The sequence below is a fragment of the Pantherophis guttatus genome, chromosome 4 (genome assembly GCF_059756535.1).
Source record: "Pantherophis guttatus breed Tessera chromosome 4, ASM5975653v1, whole genome shotgun sequence".
Taxonomy (NCBI): Eukaryota; Metazoa; Chordata; class Lepidosauria; order Squamata; family Colubridae; genus Pantherophis; species Pantherophis guttatus.
In genome coordinates, this window is record NC_142066.1 from 36,484,087 (window position 1) to 36,505,587 (window position 21,501).

At 36.4% G+C, this 21,501-nt stretch overlaps 3 protein-coding genes across 8 annotated transcripts in view; 1 reads left to right on the forward strand and 2 right to left on the reverse strand.

The window, feature by feature from the left end:
* LOC117669000 (olfactory receptor 14A16-like) overlaps positions 1–21,501 on the forward strand; it is an 82,071-nt gene that overhangs the window by 16,968 nt on the left and 43,602 nt on the right. For 2 of the 6 annotated variants that reach the window (XR_015733718.1, XM_034423093.3), the window contains exons 1-2: positions 12,969–13,192; positions 15,917–16,024. Coding sequence is in view for 1 of the 6 variants with exons in the window: in XM_087891954.1 (XP_087748080.1) it covers positions 15,917–16,024 (108 nt within the window). In the remaining 5 variants the exon portion in view is untranslated. Of the gene's footprint in view, positions 1–12,968; positions 13,193–14,620; positions 14,695–15,916; positions 16,025–20,546; positions 20,592–21,501 lie in introns of those variants that run through there. The other 4 variants (XM_087891954.1, XM_034423089.1, XM_034423091.1 and 1 more) reach the window with 3 other exon arrangements.
* Positions 3,508–4,338, reverse strand: LOC148114012 (olfactory receptor 14C36-like). The gene has a single exon (XM_087891568.1). The coding sequence runs from the start codon at positions 4,336–4,338 to the stop codon at positions 3,508–3,510; it is 831 nt and encodes a 276-aa protein (XP_087747694.1).
* LOC117668710 (olfactory receptor 14A16-like) lies at positions 13,807–14,721 on the reverse strand. The gene has a single exon (XM_034422773.2). The coding sequence runs from the start codon at positions 14,719–14,721 to the stop codon at positions 13,807–13,809; it is 915 nt and encodes a 304-aa protein (XP_034278664.1).

Here is a 21,501-nt window from a genome sequence, read left to right on the forward strand (position 1 = left end):
CCCTCCTCGCTTGCTTATGTGGCCCGAGAGGTGACACAGGATTGGATCCAGGCAGTAATAATGGCATCCTTGGATGAGGGGATCTTCCCTGCTGCCTTGAAGGAGGCGGTGGTGAGACCCCTCCTCAAGAAACTGGATAACTTTCGTCTGGTCTCCAACCTTCAATTTGTCATGAAGGTTGTTGAGAGCGTGGTAGCATGGCAGCTCCCATTGGCCCTGGAGGATACAGACTACCTGGATCCATACCAATTGGGTTTCAGGCCAGAGTACAGCATGGAGACGGCATTGGTCATGCTGGTGGATGATCTTTGGAGGGCTCGGGACAGGGGATACTCATCTGTTCTGGTCCTCTTGGATCTTTCAGTGGCTTTTGATACCATCAACAATGGTATCTTGCTGTGACGGCTCAAGGGGTTGGGAGTGAGAGGCACTGTTCTACGGTGGTTCTCCTCCTATCTCTCAGGCCGTATGCAAGCGGTGTTGGCAGGGGGGCAGAGGTCGGCTATGAGGCCCCTCACTTGTGGGGTGCCCCAAGGGTCGGTTCTCTCGCTTCTCCTGTTCAACATCTATATGAAGCCACTTGGGAAGATCATCCGTGGTTTTGGGTTGCGGTATCATCAGTACGCTGATGATACCCAGCTTTTTATATCCACCCCAAACCAGCCCAGTGATGCCCTTGACGTGATGTCCCACTGCCTGGATGGGGAGGAACAGGCTCCGACTCAACCCTGCCAAGACCGAGTGGCTGTGGGTACTGGCATCTTGGTCCGATCGAGATATTCCATCGTTGACCATCGGGGGTGAGGTGTTATCCTCTGTGGATAGGGCTCGCAACTTGGGTGTCCTCCTGGATTCACGGTTGTCTCTGGCAGATCATGTAATGACCATGACCAGGTCTGCCTTGTGTGCCAGTTGAGCCCTTACTTGGATCAAGATGCCCTACGCACTGTTACTCATGCACTGGTCATCTCCCATCTTGACTACTGCAATGCTCTCTACCTAAGGCTGCCCTTGAAAACCACTCGAAGGCTTCAGCTGGTGCAGAATGAGGCCGCGCAGGTTGTGATGGGAGCGTCCCGACACTCCCATGTTACACCCCTTCTGCGCGTCTTGCATTGGTTACCGGTTGCCCTTCAGGTGAGGTTCAAGGTGCTGGTTATTACTTACAAAGCCCTTCATGGCCTAGGCCTGGGATATTTGTCGGACCCCCTGCAGCCAGCAACAATTCCCAATCGCCCAGTGCATTCCCACAGACAGGGCCTCGTCAGGGTGCCGTTGGCCAGCAGTGTCAACTGGTGACCCCCAGGGGGAGAGCTTTCTCTGTGGGCACACCCACCCTCTGGAACCAACTTCCTTTGGAGCTCTGGATGGCCCCTGACCTTCGCTCGTTCCGCCGCGATTTGAAGACCTGGTTGTTCCACAGCCTGGACTGATGGGGGATTTCTTAATGAATTTTAAATTGTTTTAAATTGGAATTTTAATTTTATATTGTCTTTTAATGAGGAACTGTGCATCTTTACCATTGTGAGCCGCCCTGAGTCCTTGGAGATAGGGCGGCATATAAATTGCATTATAAATAAATAAATAAAGATAAAGATTTGCCTGCAAAATGTGTTTTTTAAATGAGGAGTATACAAAAGTCATCTAAATTGATCCCAGAGTTTTCAGCCAGTCCAGGAGTCTTAGATTCAAGAGTGAAATTGATTCCTAGGGATCATATTTTGTTGCCTCTGGTGTGGAGCTGATAAATCTCTCAATTTGAGATCCAGATCCAGATCCAGATCCAGATGCCATCCAGATCCCTGAATTTGAGAGACTTTTACTATTTCTAAGAGGCTGTTTGCAAACCTGAAAATACAAAATACCAATTCAGGCAAAACAAAAATTATTTATTAATGGGTGGGGGAAAGGTCAACATTTTAGATTCTAGATAACCTTCTAAGTAGCAAAGCTATATGTAAAATTTCTCTATCCCAGATGGGTTTATATTTTTCTTAAAAATTGAAAGTCCTCATGAAAGTATCTCTGACCCAGTACTTTTGTACATCCTTTCTGTAACTCTCCCTTTTTGGGACGTAGTTAGACTGTCATGGTGAGCTCAGACAAAGAGGCAGAACAAGCGGCCATCTCCAGCTTTGAACTCTTTTCACATTTTGCCAAGATTGACTAAAAGGCAACATTATGAGGGTATCTATTTTAAGAACAATAGAACACCTTCATGTTTCAGTCAAAGGAATACGTTCTTTCTATGGCAATAAGAAAATCAGAGTTGATGAAGTTTATTTTTATTGACCAATCAAATACAAGTTTGCAAAGTACAACAAAAATCCCATAGATATAGATAAAAAATCTCTTATTTTCTTCCAAGTTAATTTTGTGAATTAACTTAAATGTCATCATTCTAAAATAATAAACTGAATATGTTGATAGTGAATGTTATATACTCTCATCAGTTCTCCAGGTAGCATGCAGATTGCATATTAATATATGTTTACATATTCAAACATGATTATGAGCAATGGAAACTATATTCAATATCCTATGAATAATTAGTATAGGGTATGATTTTTGAGGTACATCTACATAACATGGTTATCCGCACAGTAGTAATGTAGCTTTTCTGAACTATCTCTCCTCTCCTCTCCTCTCCTCTCCTCTCCTCTCCTCTCCTCTCCTCTCCTCTCCTCTCCTCTCCTCTCTCACTAACTGGTCAAAAGAAGGAGCAATAATCTAGAAGTAATAGTTTCGATTTGCTGCCTAACTGAACAGAGAACTGACATTGTGTTAGACCGATGGTATGGACTCAACAAGAAATGCTAGTATTGCAAATCTTCTCTCTGAAAGGGAGAACTGGACATACCAATTTTATTGACACCTTTTAGTTAGATATGACAATATATCCACAGGCCGATCTAATTTAAGAAGATCAACTTCATGTTCATGCTGTCTACAGTAAAACTGCTTGATCTATCACCAAAATTTTGATTTTTCAAGAAAAAACTAATCAATGCATCTTCTCCTAAAATCAAAAGAAACTGAAGAGATAACCACTATTTACTTCTTGTACTTAATATATAAATTGTCTTAATCAAAACTTTTCCAGAAACTGATTAATAGATTGTGTGAATTAATTTTGGAAACTGACTTCCAGTGCCAATAATTGTTTGCCATTTAGAAGTAGTTGATCTCCCCTTTTAATCAAAATATATACATAAATCTGAAATGTGTATATTACATCTTTGAAGTAGCTTTATTATTGCAATTCTTCACTATAGCATATGGGTACATCATTATTTCTAATCCCAATCATCAGTTGGTCCTCTATTGAAAGCAAGATACAAAAATCATAATTCAATTGTCCATTTGGTAACATAATTATGTTAATAAAGCAAGCTGCCCACATAGATGAGATGGGAAATGTAGAAATTTAATAAATAAATAAATCACATAAATAAGGAAGTTACACAGAGAAACCCCATATTAGGAAACTCCATCTATTTACATCTATTATGCATCATTCTGCCTTATATTATAATTAGATGAAGGAATACATTGAGGGAGCTTTGCATTACTTCTTGTAATTCTTTGTCCCCAACCAAGGAATTTCCAAAAGGCACCTTTGACATCTTTGTTCCTTATGCTGTAGATTACTGGATTCATTAGAGAGGGAATTATGGTATATAGCACAGAAAAAGATTCTTCCAGTTTGGACAGAAAGGTTGGCATCAAGTAAGCAAAGTGAGCCAAGAAGCTATTTCCAACAAATAGGGAAACTACAATGAGGTGGGGGATGCAAGTGGAGAAGGCTTTTTCTCTTTTTTCAATTGAGGGCATTCTCAACACAGTGGAAAAGATCTGCACATAGCTCAAGATAATGAATGTGAGGCAGCCAATTCCTAAGCATGAACTAAAGACAAGAACCCAGGTTTCTCTGAGATAAGAACCAGGACAAAAGAGCTTGATTAATTGTGGAACTTCACAGAATAACTGATTGATGATGTTGGAGCATAAAGGCATTGCAAAAATATTTCCTATGTGTAGCAAAGCATGTAGAAATCCAACTACCCAGGCCCCTCCAGCCATTTGTAGGCAAGTGGACCACTTCATTATGGATGCAAAATGCAATGGGTGACAGATGGCAATGTATCTGTCATAGGCCATAATGGTGAGAAGGAACAGGTTAGTTGCAAGGAAAAAAAGAATGAAAAACATTTGTGCTCCACATTCAGAGTATGATATCCATGTGGAGTTCATGAATGTGTTAAATACTGTTTTTGGAATTATGACTGAAGAACAACCAAGATCACCAATGGATAAATTGATTAGAAAAAAATACATGGGGGTGTGCAGATAACTGTTGATTGCTACCAAAAGAATAATCAGAAGATTTCCCATCAAAATAAAAAGATACATAATCAGGAAAAGTATGATGCATAAAATCTGAATGTTGTGACTTCCAGAGATTCCAAGAAGTACAAAATTTGTTATACTTGTTGTATTAGACAGGACTTTGTATTCTTTCCTGTATGAAAACAAAATTTATGTGCTAATAATATAATTTAATTTAATCATATAGTGTAATATTTATATAATATACTGTAGTATATCATATAATATTGATCAGATTATTATTTTATGACCAGCAATAGTTTAACCTTATTTGAGAAAGCATTATGTGTCATTTTGATTATATATATATAATATTAATAATACCTTTTACAAAACAATATAATTTTGATTATTAAACATTTATGTACTTAGGTGTTTATCAAAACTACCTATATGGTTACTCATCTCTTGGATGTAACTCTTGGCACCTTACAACATTTCCAAACTGTGGGAACTTCTGTAAGCAAAGTACATTCTTTATCTCTGAGTTCATCCTGTTTCCCTTGCCACTCATTACACTCCCATGTTTAATTTAAATATATTTTTATATTAATAGTAATTCAATCTTTCCGCATCTCTACTACATGTCAGTTCTCTTTCTTTTCATTGATCTACCAGGTTCTTTTCTCAATTCTCACCTTGCCTTTTCTAAGATGGATTCTTCTACCTAAGAGGAGATACATTACTGTTCAACTATAGTTGTTTTATTTTGCTTCAACATGCTTTAAAAATGACAGTGGACATCATTGACATTATCAATCAGTTATTCTTCCCTGTTTAGGGAAACATAGAAATACTCATTTTCTATATTTTTCAATTTACAGTGTGTTCCTTCAATGCAATACTGTAGATGTTTTATAGATAGGGAAAAAAATATATATAGATAGGTGTTAAAATCAAATCCAAAATTATATCTTTTAAACAAGAATTTCTTTAAAATGCAGAATTAAGCCTTTTAAAGCATTTCCAAATTTCTGTGAAAAATATATGGTAATAAACCATAATAAGGTCAAGAAAGTACAAAGAAGAATTTAATGAAATGTCAATGCATTAAATATATCTTTGGAGTCATATGTTTTAAGTTGACTTTAACATAAACATACTGTAATTAATATGGATGCAGAAACATCTGTGGAACTAAGTAGAAATGCCAATTTTGGGGACCACTGCTTGAAAATAATGTAGCAACAATGCCTATAAAAATATATAGTATAATTGAAATTATTACTTAGATTTTTTTAATGGAAAAAGTCAATAGAAAAATTTAAAAGTTAAACAGAGAAGCAGCAGGGAAAAACAAGGTTTGAAGATACAGATAAAATAATTATTGATTTTTCTCTAAACTAAATCAAACTTAGCTAAATGCCACAGTTTAAATATTTCATATTATCCCCTTCAGTCTTCAAACATAACGAATAACATTTTACCTCATATTTTCCATTGACTTTTTCTCTTTTGAAATTATTTCTAGTTCTTACACATCTAACACATCCTCTCACACTGAACTTGGTATTCAGAGATTTTCTTTCATTTCTCCAATACTTCAGCACTAACAGGTCACAGTTAAAATGAGAGAGAAAGAGATTTTTAATTACAATGCAGCATATTCAGAAATTAGATTTCAAGATGATCTTTCATCCCTACATTTATTGCCTGTGCTTATTGTGCTGCAAAATTACCAAATCACTCTCATATGGATTTTCTAAAGTCATCTATGCACAAGGGACTTGTTGCACAATAGTAAGTTTTGAATGTTGATGCAATTTTTCTGGTTCAGTCTTAATAATTTCCCCCTTCATAATAAAGTCTGAAGGCAAGTAAGAAAGGTAAATGATGATTGGTAAATTGGTAAACCCCAATGATGCCCTTAAAGTGATGTCCCAGTGCCTGGAGGCTGTACGGATCTGGATGGGGAGGAACAGACTCAGGCTCAACCCATCCAAGACCAAGTGGCTGTGGTTTCCGACGTCCCGATATAGTCAATTGGTGCCATCACTGACTATTGGGGATGAGTCATTGCCCCCCACAGAGAGGGTTCGCAACTTAGGCATCCTCTTGGACTCACGGCTGTCTTTAGAAGAACACTTGACGACTGTGGCCGGGAGGTCTTTTTATCAGGTTCGCCTGATTCGCCAGTTGGTCCCTTTCTGGATCGGAACTCGTTAAAAATGGTCACTCATGCCCTCGTCACTTCACGCCTGGACTACTGTAATGCTCTCTACATGGGGCTCCCCTTGAGGAGCACCCGGAGGCTCCAGCTAGTCCAGAATGCAGCCGCGCGGGTAGTTATGGGAGCAGCATGGCGCTCCCATGTGGCTCCCCTCCTGGGCGAGCTGCACTGGCTCCCTGTGGTCTTCCGGGTGCGCTTCAAGGTCTTAGTTACCACCTTTAGAGCGCTCCATGGCTTAGGACCGGGGTACTTACGAGACCGCCTTCTGCCACCAATAGCCTCTCACCGCCCAGTACGCTCCCATAGAGAGGGGCTTCTCAGGGTGCCGTCAGCCAAACAATGTCAACTGGCGGCCCCCAGGGGGAGAGCCTTTTCTGTGAGGGCACCCACCATCTGGAACGAGCTCCCCCCAGAGATACAGAAGATTCTGGATCTGCGCACTTTCCGCCGTGCCCTCAAAACATTCCTGTTTCAGCAGGCCGGCCTGGCCTAACTTTCCCTTTATATTGCTTTTTGATTTTATTTTAAACTGGGATGTCTTGAATTATCTAGGACCAGAGTGTTTAGTATATTTTAATTGGTTTTTTTTAATTAACATTTGTATTACATGTATTTTTATCGTTCGCTGTTCACCGCCCTGAGTCCCTTAGGAATAGGGCGGTATATAAATTTAATAAATAAATAAATAAATGAAGTTATGAAGCGATATTTGCTTATACTCCATTGATTAAAAGCTGAAGGGAAGCATTCAAAAAAAAAGTAGAAAATTGTTATTCAATTTGCATAATTTTTTTTAAATTTTTTAAATTTTATTTTTTAAAACATAAACATAAAATACATCTTTTCAAAACAAAGCATTGATCCAGTCATAAATTGATACAAATCACTAACAAATCTTAATTCACAATTAACACAACTTAATATTTTACTCAATTATTTCCCTAAATTTTGTCTATTTAACAATGCCATTATCCCAAAAACCCGTTACTTAAATCTTTAAATCCTAACCAAATATCATTTCATTTTTCTTTTTCTTTTTACTTAGATGAATGTATTTTAAAAATATAAATCATTACAATTATTATAAGCCTTTAAACAATATTTTAACTGTTGCTCCCAATATAATCATCTTTATTGCTGTTTGTTCCAACATTATCATCTTAATTTTAATTATTAATCACAATATAATCATTTTATTCTTACCACTAATCCTAGCACAATCATCTTTGTTTTAACTGTTTATCCCAACACATCATCTTCATCTTCATCTTAATCATCATCTTTTACTGTTAATCCCAGCATTTCTTTATTTTTACTGTTTAACACAGCATAATCTTCATTATTTTTGCTGTCATACCCAGCATAATCATTTTTGGTTTTTGGCTGTTAATCCCAGCATCATTGTTTTTGCTGTCATACCCAGCATAATCATTTTTTTGCTGTTAATCCCAGCATAATCATCTTAATTTTACTGTTAATCCCAGCATAATCATTTTATTTTTACTGTTAATCCCAGCATAATCATATTTGTTTTGCTATTAAACCCAGCAAAATCATTTCATTTTAACTGTTAGTCCTTGCGTAATCCTCCTTATTTTTACTGTCATACCCAGCATAATCATTTTTGCTTTTTGCTGTTAAATCCAGCATAATCATTTTTGTTTTTACTATTAATCCCAGCATAATCATCTTTTTGTTGTTACCATCCATCTATACATAACTTATTCCCAGTTAATCATATTATCATTATCTTTGTTATGTCAATTTAGCATTGAGACATAGTTCTTACTTCAAACACATCTTTATATGCATTTATAAATCTCTTTTAACATAATTTATTTCTCTTATAGTCTAATTTGCATCAGTATTTCAGTTTTATATATCTATAACATATTCTTCTCATATTCCTATTCATCCATATTTATCTATAAGAACCTCCTTTTTGTTATTACTGTCCACCTATACAATAAAACAATAATATATATTGTTTTTCCATTTTTAATCACATTTGTTTTAATCTTTTTCTTTTTCCAGCCGTGTATACCTTATTTCTTCATGTTCTCATCTGCTAGCATATATTTCATTTCATTTTCAAAGACTTCAAATTTTGTCCTCCATGTATCATTTTAATTCTTTTTCTTACTTTTATTCTGGATACAATGTATCAAATATTCCTTCTCTTGTTCCTGCACCAAATCCTTCTCTTATTCCTGTGCCAGTTTTTTACGTTGTTATTATTCCAATTATGAGAGTTCCGTTATAGTTTTCCCTTCTTTTCACCCAAGTCAAGCTACCTGCAGGCAAGAAAAAAAACCTCCTCCACAAAATCCCACGGCTATTATCTGTAAGATTCATAATTTTCCATAACAAAAAAACAGGTTACAATGTTCCTTTTTAAACCAGAAGGTGTCTCTCTACAATCCACAATTTCCATTAGTCATGCAAGTATCCATTTTGTTTCAATTATATAACAGTCCAACATTCCACTCTTTCTCTTTTAATTTTAAAAATATCAAATCTTCTTCTTTTTTAAAGTCCAGCTCAAATTTTAAAACTCTGTCCAGTCTTTTCACCATGTCTCAAAATTTAGTTTTTTCAATTGGTTCTGTTCAAAAATCAGTTGTTTATTGAGTCTTTGTCTGTTTAAAGTTACATTTTAAACTTTCCATTGCCCCTTTGTTTGTACAGCCACTGTTTTATGGCTAGGGGTCCTATGGTTAAAAATATTGCTCTAAGAGTTGTTACAAGCCTGGGTTGGTTGTCACTCACCTGGCTTCAAAGAGCTCCATTTCAATCCACTTTCCTCCTGCACATCTCTTAGCCCGGTTGTCCAGCTTCATGGCAGCTGCCATGGCTGCCTCTCCCCGTGCCGACTCACAGAGAGTTCCCTCTGACCTCCAAGGAACTTGCCTGTTCCTCTTGGTTGTCTGAGGCACCTCTCTTTCTTCCCCATCCTTACAGTACAGTTCTGGTCCGAAGACCCATCGGCAGCGGTTCAGCAGCCGGGGTTTTTGCGGCGCTCTTCAGAGCCCACTATTTCCTTGACTGTCTCGCCGTGATGCCAAACTGGAACTCTCAATTTCCATCAATTTGATTCGGTTATAAATAATATATAAATTATTTATTTACAGGCTCAAACTTTATTTTTCCCTTTTAAGATTTCTTTATTCTTATTCTGTTTTTATTCTACTCTATTCTATTTTGTCCATCATTTTTTCATACCTATTATTTAAATTTAAAACAATTTAAATTTAAAACAAAAATCTTTAAATCTGCATTTGAGATACTGCATGTCAAGTAATTTTGATTTTTACTATTATTAGACTATTTCATTTGCAAGCTCACATGGAAGCAGTACTACTAGATCCTGAAAAAAATGTATTATTTCCTGGGAAGATCAGAAAAATTGTTAAGTTTAAATTGTTATTTTTTTTGGTGAAAATGGCACTTGACTTCATTTGCATTTGATTTTCCTATGAGGGGCAGTAGAATGTCATGTCTAATACAACATGTGCAACAGATTTTGTATTTGTTAGATTTTCTGGAAATCAAGAAGTTTTGTCCTGGTGGAAAATCTGTTTTTTTCCCCCGATGCTGTTCAGTCAAGATCTGCATACCTCAATATATTTCTTTCTAATTACTTTACCTACAGATAGTCCTCGACTTATGCCCATTCATTTAATGTCCATTCAAAATTATGGTAGCATGAATGAAAGGACTTATTACCTTATTAAAAAGTCTTTATTAAGAGAAGGGAGACCAAATAGGGTACAGAAACAAATGATACATATAATGTGGTGAATGTGATACATCAAGAAAGCAATTTCAAGTCTAGTGTCATAAAATATTCTGTTGCGAGTGGAGGAGTGGAGGATTCTTCTCGTGAAATATCTCTGGACTCTCTCAATTGTATTAATGTCTGATATGCAGTGTGGGTTCCATACAGATGAGCTGTATTCAAGAATTGGTGTAGCAAATGTTTTGTATGCTCTAGTTAGCAGTACAATATTACCAGAGAAGAAGCTACCCAAGATTAAGTTAACAACTCTTAATGCCTTTTTGGCAATGTTTTTACAGTGGGCTCTGCCATGTAGATCATTAGAGATGAGTATTCCAAGATCTTTGACAGAATGAGGGTCATCTATGAGGTCGTGTCTATCCAGCTTGAATTTTATATTCTTATTTTTTATTATTATTTTTTGCCAATATGTAAAACAGAGCATTTGTTGGGTTTTGAAATGAAATATATGGTATATTTACATAACAGAGAAAGTTTAAAAAGGCAAGTGGCTGTGTAAATCTGTCTAAACCTCCTTTAATAACATTATTATACTCACCCAGTTTAGTTCTGATATAACTGTTTTAAAAAAATCCATAGAATTTAAAGAATATGTTATCTAGATTTTTTGTATGTGTGCAGTTCATTCCACTTAGGATTTAGTATTTGTTCCCTCTGGTCCTGATATCATTGCTGTTTCTTACATTCTCCAATACTAAGTAAGATCTAAGCCAGAGGTGTCAAACTCAAGCCCCGGGGGCTGGATTCAGCCCATGGGGTACTTATATCTAGGCCACGGGGAACCTGGAAACAGCAAAGGACTGGCCCGCAGTGCCTCTGCCAGTGAAAATGAAGCTTGGGAGGGCTGCATGTGTCCCTCTCGAGCTTTGTTTTCACTGGCAGAAGGTTTCAGGAGGTCATCGCACTGAAAACAAAGCACATGAGAGCTGCAGGCAGCCTCCCAAGCTCTGTTTTTGCTGTCAGAGGGTTTCAGGAGGCTGTCCTAGCCAAAAATGGAGCTAGCAGAGAACTCGGGCCTCCACAGGCACCCCCGACATGAGTGATGTCGAGCTAGTCATGCCCACCCATCCCCCCCCAAGGTCAAACACAACTCTGATGCAGCCCTCAATGAAATCAAGTGAATGAAATCAATGAAATTGCGTTTGACATCCCTGATCAAGCTATCAATGTACATTTATGAGAAACAGAAGTGTATAAGATTTACATTAGCTATTTTGGAATAATTAGCTGAATGCACTGTTCCTATAAATTAGTGGAAGTTTGTCTTAAAACTGTGGAATCATGAATTCTTTTGGTCTTCAATCAAACTTATTTTACAGAAAACAAGTTAATTAAGGCCTTCCCAGAGAGGCCATACAATGGATCAAGCAGTGATCACTGCCTTCTTGTGGGAGGGATGCTTATCCCTCATCTACTGATGATTAAGAGGATCCAAGTCTGTCAGTCAAATTTGCCTGGTCACCAACTTCAGTTTAGAGAAGTTTGCTGAGTGGGGCATAGGTGCTAGTTTCAGAGGACGTTGGATGAAATCTTCGAGACCGCCTTTTGCCGCATAGCTCCCAGCGACCGGTAAGATCCCACAGAGTTGGTCTCCTCAGGGTCCCATCAACTAAACAATGCCGGCTGGCGGGTCCGTGGGGGAGGGCCTTCTCTGTGGTTGCCCCAGTTCTCTGGAACCAGTTACCTCCTGAGTTCCGGACCATCCCCACCCTATTGGCTTCCAAAAAGCGGTGAAGACCTGGCTTTTCCAGCAGGCCTGGGGCCGTTGATCTTGCTCTTGTGATCTGGCAATATCCAGCCATGAATGGTGTGAATGAGTTTTTAATGTTTTTAATGTTTTTAATTTTTAAATGTTTTTTATAATGATTTTTTAAAATGTATTGTGAGCCGCCATAGTCTTCGGAGAGAAGCGGCATATAAATTGAATTAATTAAATTAAATTAAATTAAATTTATTATCTGGATCCTTTTCAGTCTGAGTTAAGGCCAGGTGACAGCACTGAAAAATATTAAAATACCTCTTTAATTCTGGCAACCCTTTTGGACTTCCATCACTCCAACACCTTCCATTATACATGTATCTCAGATTCCCACACACAACATGAGGAGACGATTTTGTCTCCACCCATTATTGCTGCCTATATACCTTAGAAAGAGATTTCTACTCTACTCCATTGATGACAGACACAAAAGTAGCCACTGTGGATTTTTTAATGATATCTATTGCAGCTGACTGCCACTGAATGATTATTTTGCGTTTTCAGTAATGGTGAGGTTGTGAAGCAACATAGTGTAGAGCTAGTCATTTGGAAAAAATTGTTCATAATAATAGTTGAATGTCAGGGCCCCATGGAAAGGAGAGCAGAACAGAGGTTCTACATTTGCCTAGCAACAGAATAAACATTCCTGTTAATGACACTTGGCTGCAGCAAAATTCCAAAGAATGATAGCTAGCTGCAGCCTATATACAGGACTTGGTTACCCCTCTTCTCTTGGCTAGAAACAAGATCCAACTCAGATTGTTGCCTCAAATTTTAGCCTTCATTATTAGCATTTTAAAAAGTGATATTAGCACTTTTAACATGGCAGTCTTGGCCTCTTTTTTTAACTGTAGGAAAGTATGTTTTTTTTTCTTCTTAACTAAGTAAATTTCTTTGCTACATGAGGACTTGCTATTTCAGCAACTACACAATACAGAGCATATTCTGAAAGCCCTTGAATACACACAGCTTTTAAGAAATATATAAACCCAATTGGGAAAGAGTAACGTAACCTATCAATTTTCTACTTATGGAAGCTTTTCTAGAATTAATGTTTTCTCTTCAATTCTCACAGGTAATGAGTGTGTTTTATTGTATGATCCACATCAAACTTGATTGCAGGAAACACGACTTCAGCAACAGAGTGGTCAATGCCTGGAATACATTACCTGACTCTGGTTTCTTCTCCAAACCCCCAAAACTTTAATCTTAGACTATCTACTGTTGACCTCACCCCATTCCTAAGAGTTCTGTAAGAGGTGTGTATAAACGCACCAACTTGCCTACCATCCCTGTTCTAATGTCCCCTTTTATTTGTATCCATTTCATGTGTTAATAACCATGTTTATGCCTATATCTGCTATCTAATATGTGCTTGACAAAATAAATAAATAAATAAATAAAATAAAAAAGAATCAATTTTACATGTCCTTCTAGCTCTTCTTAGTCATCTTTCCTTTTGATCTCTGCTTGATTGAATTGATAGGGACTTGATATGGAATTGTAGTTTACTAATTTCTCAAGTGCTACCGTTGATCTGGAAGGACATGATGAAGCTCTATCTGTATCTCCAAATATTTCCCATTGCAATTTCCCAATCCACTAGATATTTCTATTGAAAACCGAAGGCAAAGACAAAGAATGTTCAATGCAAGACAATCAAATAAAAAAAATAGGCAAAGAAAAATGTCAGAATTTCCATAGTTTAGACAGAACAAGTTTGATATTCTTATTTCTAATGCTATAGATGATTGGATTGAACAGGGGTGGAAGTAAGGAATATAGGACAGTGAATACTAAGTCTAAGTAAGATGGGATATTGGAGGGGGGTCTCAGGTAGGCCAGGCATGAAGTTACCACAAGTATAGAAAGTATTATAAGGTGGGGAAGACAAGTGGAAAAGGTCTTCTGCCTTCCTTTCACAGAAGGGATTCTCAACACTGCCTTGAAGATCATGACATAAGAAACAATGATCAAAATAAAACAACCTAATGCTCCAGTGAAACTGGCCACAAGAACTACATCCTCAACTAGATTGAATCCAGAGCAAGACAGGTTTAGCAAGTGTGGAATTTCACAGAAAAACTGGTTGACAACATTAGAACAGAAAGGGATGGAAAAGGTTCCAATGGTGTGCAACATTCCATAGAGTACACTGGAAACCCCCACCAAAAGCACTATTTTGGTGCAGGCTTTCCAATTCATCACCATGTCATAGTGCAGTGGGCGGCAAATGGCAACATACCGATCATATGCCATAACTGCCAGGAGAAAGAAATCAGAAGCTTCAAAGGTGATAAAGAGAAAAAATTGAGCAACACAACCAAAATAAGAAATATGTCTTCTGTCAATGAGAGAATTTATCATGGATTTAGGGACAATGACTGAAACAATGCCCAAGTCTTGCACAGCCAAATTCATTACAAAGAAATACATGGGATTGTGTAGGCAATGGTCAAAAACTACTATAAAAATGATGAGAAGATTTGTTGTTGCTGTTGCTAGATATAATATGAAGAATAAGAAGAAATATAGAAGCTGTAGATGCCGATTTTGTGAGAATTCCAGCAGCAGAAAGTAAGGAACAGTGGTTTGATTCTCCATATTTAACTTATGACATAACTGCAAGAAAGCACAGATAAGAAATATTATTAGAGAAAAACTATGCATGTATGTTTTGAATGTCCCTTGATTGAAGAAAGACAATGTATTTCAAAGTTAGAAAGTATGCACATACTAAAAATGTTACAATGATGAGTGGTGGACACCCTTTAATTCCATAAGTGTGTATAAGATGCACCTGCATCCACTCACGCACTCATGAAGAGATACAGTGACAGAGGCAGACAGAGAGTAGCAGAATAGTTTTTGGGAAATATAAGAATATATTTGGAAAGAAATATGTCACAAGATTTGCACCTTTTCCTCCCAGTTTACTTCATTTACTCATGTTTTTTATCTGTCTGACATTTTGTCTTTAAAGTATGTATGGAGCAGGTGATATGAGGAATAAACATGGAATATTAAAAAAACCCTCTTTTGCAAGCAATTTTACTTTTAGGAAAGAGTAAGGTTAGGTTGAAGTTGGCTTTCTCCCATTTCTACCTGCCAGCTGTCTAAGCATTAAATGAAGACTCTAAGATCCGATTACCTATTGTCATTTCTTTATTATGATAGTTCTACTTAACTACTAAAGTTTGACCTATGAGAAAAAATGTAATGTCCAAATAACTTGTTTATTTGGACCAAAAATTAAGGAATATAGTGATTGGTCTTCACTGGTAGTTTTCAAACAGAGGCTGGACAGCCGTTTGTGAAAGATACTTTAATTGAGAACTGCACAGGGATCAGGGAATTGGATTCAATAGTCTAAACATTACCTCTGGTCTTGGATATGGTTTTTCAATTTGTGATTGCCATTTATACATTTCTCAGTGATTCTGTTTATTACTTATGGTATTTTATTGCAATATAACAATGTGCTGCCTTAATGGTGTGTTTTATTCATTCCTTGCCAAACCATTCATTGATAAGTGTTGAACTAGATACTTTCTTGAATTTTTTCACAGGCAGGATATAGTTCTCATTCTCTATTTCTCTAAAAAAAATTACAATCTTCTGATCAAATATAATCAAATAATGGAGTTTTTGCCCCATAATTTTAGCTAAAAATTAAATTGACATACCCTGCCATAACCATGACTTTTTAAAGATCAGTATTCTTTTGAGTAATATTACTCAACCATTTGTCAACGATTAGACAAACCATGGGTCATTTTTCTTTCCATGTATAATATAGGCTTTCACTGGCTCTGCACACCTTACGTCCATCAGGAGTGTCCCAGTGAAGCCACCTCCTTCTTTTTGACTGACCAATGGAACTGCCTGGGGCTTTGCTGGAAGAAAGGTAATTTTCTTACTGAATTCCTTTATGTCCTTAAAAATGGCAGAGCTTTTAATGTACTGCCTTCACTGGTAAACTTATTAAAATTCAGGGAGATATTGGTTACATTCTCTAATGTAAAGAGCAGAAAATAGTCCATGTTGAGTTGAATAACAATGAAAGTTCAGGAGGGTTTATGACATTTTGTATTATGTCATAAAATGCTTTATGATAAATTTATGTCTCATTTTTTAATAATTATTTTTATAAAATTTGCCAAATTTCAGTTCCACAGGAACTGAATGATTTTTCGATACGTTCTGTAAGTTAGCCCATTTGAAGTACCTTGGTTGAAAATGTTTTGCTTACAGTGTACAGTTTTGCCCAAATAGAGATTATGGGAATAAGAATTTTTAGTAGTATATAAATGAAGAAAGAATTTCAGGAATGCCACCATACATTGTCCGTTAAATGTAAATAGACCTAAAAATAAGGTCAGAGATATTAACTCAGCTATTAGGGATCAGATCTTCCAATAGTTTGTACATTTCTATACCCCATAAATGTAATTTTTTTTCAGATATCAGCATAAGTGAGAAATATTATCATTTAAAATACACATTAGTTTTATTGCTTAGGGAGCATATAAAATCCCATTCCGCACACAAATACTCATTATTTTAATTAAGCATACTTTTTTGTATCTAAGTTTCTCAGAATTATGCCCCTTTGTTTCGTCTCTCAAATCATATAACATATTAAATCAGTAGGTTATGTTATTATTATTTTAAATTCTCTTCCCAATGTTAACATTATAGAATTGAGATAACAAATAGTCAAGTCAGAAATATTTAACTATATGACAATTTGCTCCTGGAAGCAGGATATGGCTTTTCTATTAAATGTTCAGTATAAAAATCACTTACTACTTTTCTTCATAGAATTTGCGGCTTTGATGAACACTTTTTAGACTGTGAAGTAAAGCTTCAGTATTGGATAAGTACTATCCAACTTTTGTTGGGCTCAGGTGTACTGATATATCATCAGTGAGAAAGATCAAATATATATTTAGCAAGCTTATTGATCATTTTATTGTTTCCCTCAAGACTTCATTACATAGAATGAGCGCACACAATCAAAATTATAGAAAATATTAACATAAACATCTTGTTAATATAATTAGCAATTAGCAGCTTCTGTTATCCATATTCCAATATGAATTCTGAGAAGTTATATGTGAGATATGTTCCACAATATGTCTCATTGTCTAGGATTCTATTTTAAAGTTTTCTTTTAAGAGATTCCATCCTTGTCAGCCTTTTGAGGTATACTAGGTGAGGAAACATCCTCTACAAGAAGATCAGATTTACAATGTACTTTACAAACTGAAAAGAACAACCCTACTTACTTCTTGCACCTAATATAAAAATCATCATAATCAAGATCTTTCAGAATCTGATTAAGAGATTGCACGAATTACTTCATCTATAATTTCAGAAATTGACTTCCAATGTGAATAATTATTTCCCATTTAAAAGTGGTTGGTCTCACCTTTTAATTAAAATATATGCATAAATCTGAAATGTGTGTATTATATAGCTGAATAAGTTTTATTATTGAAATTGCTCCTTGTAGCATATGGGTAAAAGAGCATTATTTCTAATCAATTAGTTGTTTATTGAGAGCAGGGTATTTTCAACAGAGCAAATTTATATTAATAAAAGCAAAGCAAATTTATGTTAATAGTATAAACTGCCCACTTAGATGAAATGAGAAGTGCAGAATTTTTTTGTTTAATATTATTTATTGATTTATCATAATAAATAAAATACAAAAGAGTAAAACAAGGAAACAAAATGAAACAAAACAAAAGCATACATTCAATCCTAATAACAACAGCAACAACAAAAAAGTGTACAAAAAAGAGGAAAAGTGATCAATTAAATTATATATATAATAATATAATATAATATAATATAATATAATATAATATAATATAATATAATATAATATAATATAATATAATATAATATAATATAATATAATATAATATATATATGGGGTGAGGTCAGGGGTGAAATCTATTTTTTTTGCTACCGGTTCTGTGGGTGTGGCTTAATTAGTGGGCGTGGCTTGGTGGTAAGGTGACTGGGAGGGCGTGGCTTGTTGATCAGGTGGGCAAGTCAATGTCACTTCTTTGCCCTTTTTTAACCTACAAAACACAACACAACACAACTGGCTCACCCACAATATAAAAGCAGCTGTGCTAGACCCAAAATGGCCCCTGCAACAAGCAGGAACCTCACACAGCCACAAAAAGCCCAAAAAACAACTTTCACACTTTACACACACACAACACAACACAACACAACACAACTGGCTCACCCACAGTGTAAAAGCAGCTGTGCTAGACCCAAAATGGCCCCTGCAACAAGCAGGAACCTCACACAGCCACAAAAAGCCCAAAAAACAGCTTTCACACTTTACACACACACACAACACAACACAACACAATACAACACAACATAACTGGCTCACCCACAATGTAAAAGCAGCTGTGCTAGACCCAAAATGGCCCCTGTAACAAGCAGGAACCTCACACAGCCACAAAAAGCCCAAAAAACCAAAACCAACTTTCACACTTTACACACACAAAATTCCACATACAGCTTTGTGAGATTTTGTGTGTTTGTGTAGTTAGAGTGAAACACTACAGAAACACACTAAATCTCAGAAAGCTGCACAAATATTATTTTATTTTAATTTATTTTTATTTTTATATAAAAGCAGCTAAATTTAAAGCTTCCTAAACTTTAAATGGCTAGGTCTAAAAAAAGAATAACTAAAAAAATCCCCAATTAACTATTTTTTTTTTAAAGCTCCCAAAGGGGAAAAAAACTTACCCAATAGAACAGGGGTCGCCAACCTTGGCAACTTTAAGACTTGTAGACTTCAACTCCCAGAATTCCTCAGCCAGCTTTGCTTTGCTGGCTGAGGAATTCGGGGAGTTGAAGTCCACAACTCACTGCCTGCTTGATTGCAGGCAGGGAGATTCAGTTGCTTGCTGATGCAATGGATTGCAGGGATTACAGCAAGGCGTTGCGACCAGCAGGTAAAGTAAGCAAGCTGAGGGGAAGGAGGGGGAGGGATTTTTGCTACGAGCTATTTAAAAGAAAAAAAGTTTTTTTCTTTTACATGGCTCTGGCAATCCAAGCTGAGTTGCCTGATTAGCAGGCAACTCAGCTGGGATCGTCAGAGCTTGGCTGGTCAGAGCCATTTAAAAGAAAAAAAAGGCTCTGATGATTGCATGGCTCAGCTGGGTATGGTGGGTGGGGGCAGGGATTTTTGCTACCAGTTCTCTGAACTGCCCACCACCATCGCTACCTACTCACCCAAGCCGATCCGAACCAGGAGCATTTCACCCCTGGGTGAGGTCAACAGTAGACAGTTTAAAGTTAAAGTTATGAGGGTTTGAGGATGTAACAACAGAGTCAGGTAGTGCATTCCAGACATTGCTCACTCTGTTGCTGAAGTCGTATTTTCTGCAGTTGAGTTTGGAGTGGTGTGTGCTCCTGTATTATTGCAGTTGAAACTGAAGTAGTCATTGACAGATAGGACGTTGTAGCAGATAATTTTGTGTACTACGCTTAGGTCAGACCATAGACGGTGTAGTTCTAGGTTGTCCAAGCCCAAAATTTCAAGCCTGGTGGCATAAGGTATTCTGTTGTGAGTAGAGGAGTGGAGTACTCTTCTCATGAAATATCTCTGGACGCGCTCAATTGTATTAATGTGTGATAAACAGTGTGGATTCCAGGCAGATGATCTGTATTTGAGAATTGGTCTAGCAAATGTTTTATATGCCCTAGTTTGCAGTACAATGTTACTGGAGAAGAAGCTTCACAAGATTTGGAGTTTAAAGATGGGAACCGGTAGGAGCTGTTTGAGATGGAACAAATTTTTAGCTCTTTCCGGTGCAATTTCTTCAGTAAATTTTTGGCAAATTTTCAGATAAATGTCACAATAATAGATACCTTGATTTTGTTTATTTTCTGGTTAGGGACTAATAAACTTCCTGTTTTTGGTTCTGTTTTTAATAAATACAAATAATTTATTAATAGTGCCCCCCCCCAAATCTATATAATCCAGGAGAAAATAAATTGTACATTTCCTAATTAAGAAAAAATTGGGCATCCTTTTGAAAAGCAGCAGAAGCTACATAGAGGCCAATTCTAATCCTGATATCTGATTAAACTGTAATGGATATTGAAAATACAGACTTATGCTCAGTCATGGATGATAATAATGGTCAGTGAACTTCTGTGCATCTATGTATTTCCTTACAACGTAGGCAAACACAATGCCCTTGGCAATTAAGTTGAATAATTACATCATCCTCACCCAAACTGCTTTGTGTGATCATTCCCTTCTGCACAGATGCCATTAGCTTTCCTCATTATTCCATATGAGAGTTGAGGTTGCTTTACATTGTCTCATGAAATTTGTGACATGATAACATAGACAACAGTTCTGTATTTATTTATTTCAGCTGATATGTTGTTTCATCAAACCAACTCTAGTATAGACATCAAAGGTAACCTTAGAGTACAAATTCTGAAGATGGTGTGTTATAGTTAGAAAACACAACTCTTTTGCTCTCTTTTGGTTTTAACTGTGGTCTATTAGTGTGAGGGTACTTGGAGAAATGAGAGAAAATATCTGGATGTCAAGGTCATCCAGGTAGCCATAATATGTCTATCATTCACTCCTGCTCAAAATCAGCTTTCCTAAGTGTACGTCTATGGAATCACATTGAGTCCATAATAAGAAATGTGTTGCTTATACTTTGTTGAGTGAAGGCTGAAGGAGGAAATATGGAGCATGCAAGAAAACTAGAAATAAATCTACTATTTTGTATGCATCAATTTGATTCAGTTTAAGGAAGAATCAAAATATAAATATTCAAGCTACAGCCTAAAACCATGTTTTTCATTTTAAAACTTTCTAATCCTTCATTCTATTGCTTTGAATATTTTTTAAAGTAACAGTTTTTCTCATCAGCATAGCTTTCTTCATACATATGATTTTAAAAGTGTACTTACAGTCCCCTGCTATTTTTAATCTTATTTGTATTAGGCTATTGAATTTGTTTTGCCAGTTATCATGATGGTAGTTGTTTATATAAGTCTGAAAAAAACAGTCTACCCCACCCCAGGAGATGAGAGATCTGCTTAAATTTGCATTGTTAAATTCTTGTGAAGATGGCTCTTGCAGTGATGTGCAATTAAACACTGAACACATATAACATTTATATGATATGCTCTCCTTGTCCACCTGACGAAAGAAAATATGAGGGAACAGATCAAAATTTGGGGGATCAATGATAAAAGAATTCTCACACATAATGGAGTAAAAGAAAAGGTAAGGCGAGTGTGGGTTTATGGAGTTAAAATAAAAATTAAAAAATACATTAATTTCAAAATGGTGTAAGCCATTTTTATAGT

Bases quoted from the DNA above. Each gene is read 5' to 3' on its own strand.
- LOC148114012 (XM_087891568.1), bottom strand. From the start codon at position 4,338: ATGTATTTTTTTCTAATCAATTTATCCATTGGTGATCTTGGTTGTTCT.
- LOC117668710 (XM_034422773.2), bottom strand. From the start codon at position 14,721: ATGGAGAATCAAACCACTGTTCCTTACTTTCTGCTGCTGGAATTCTCA.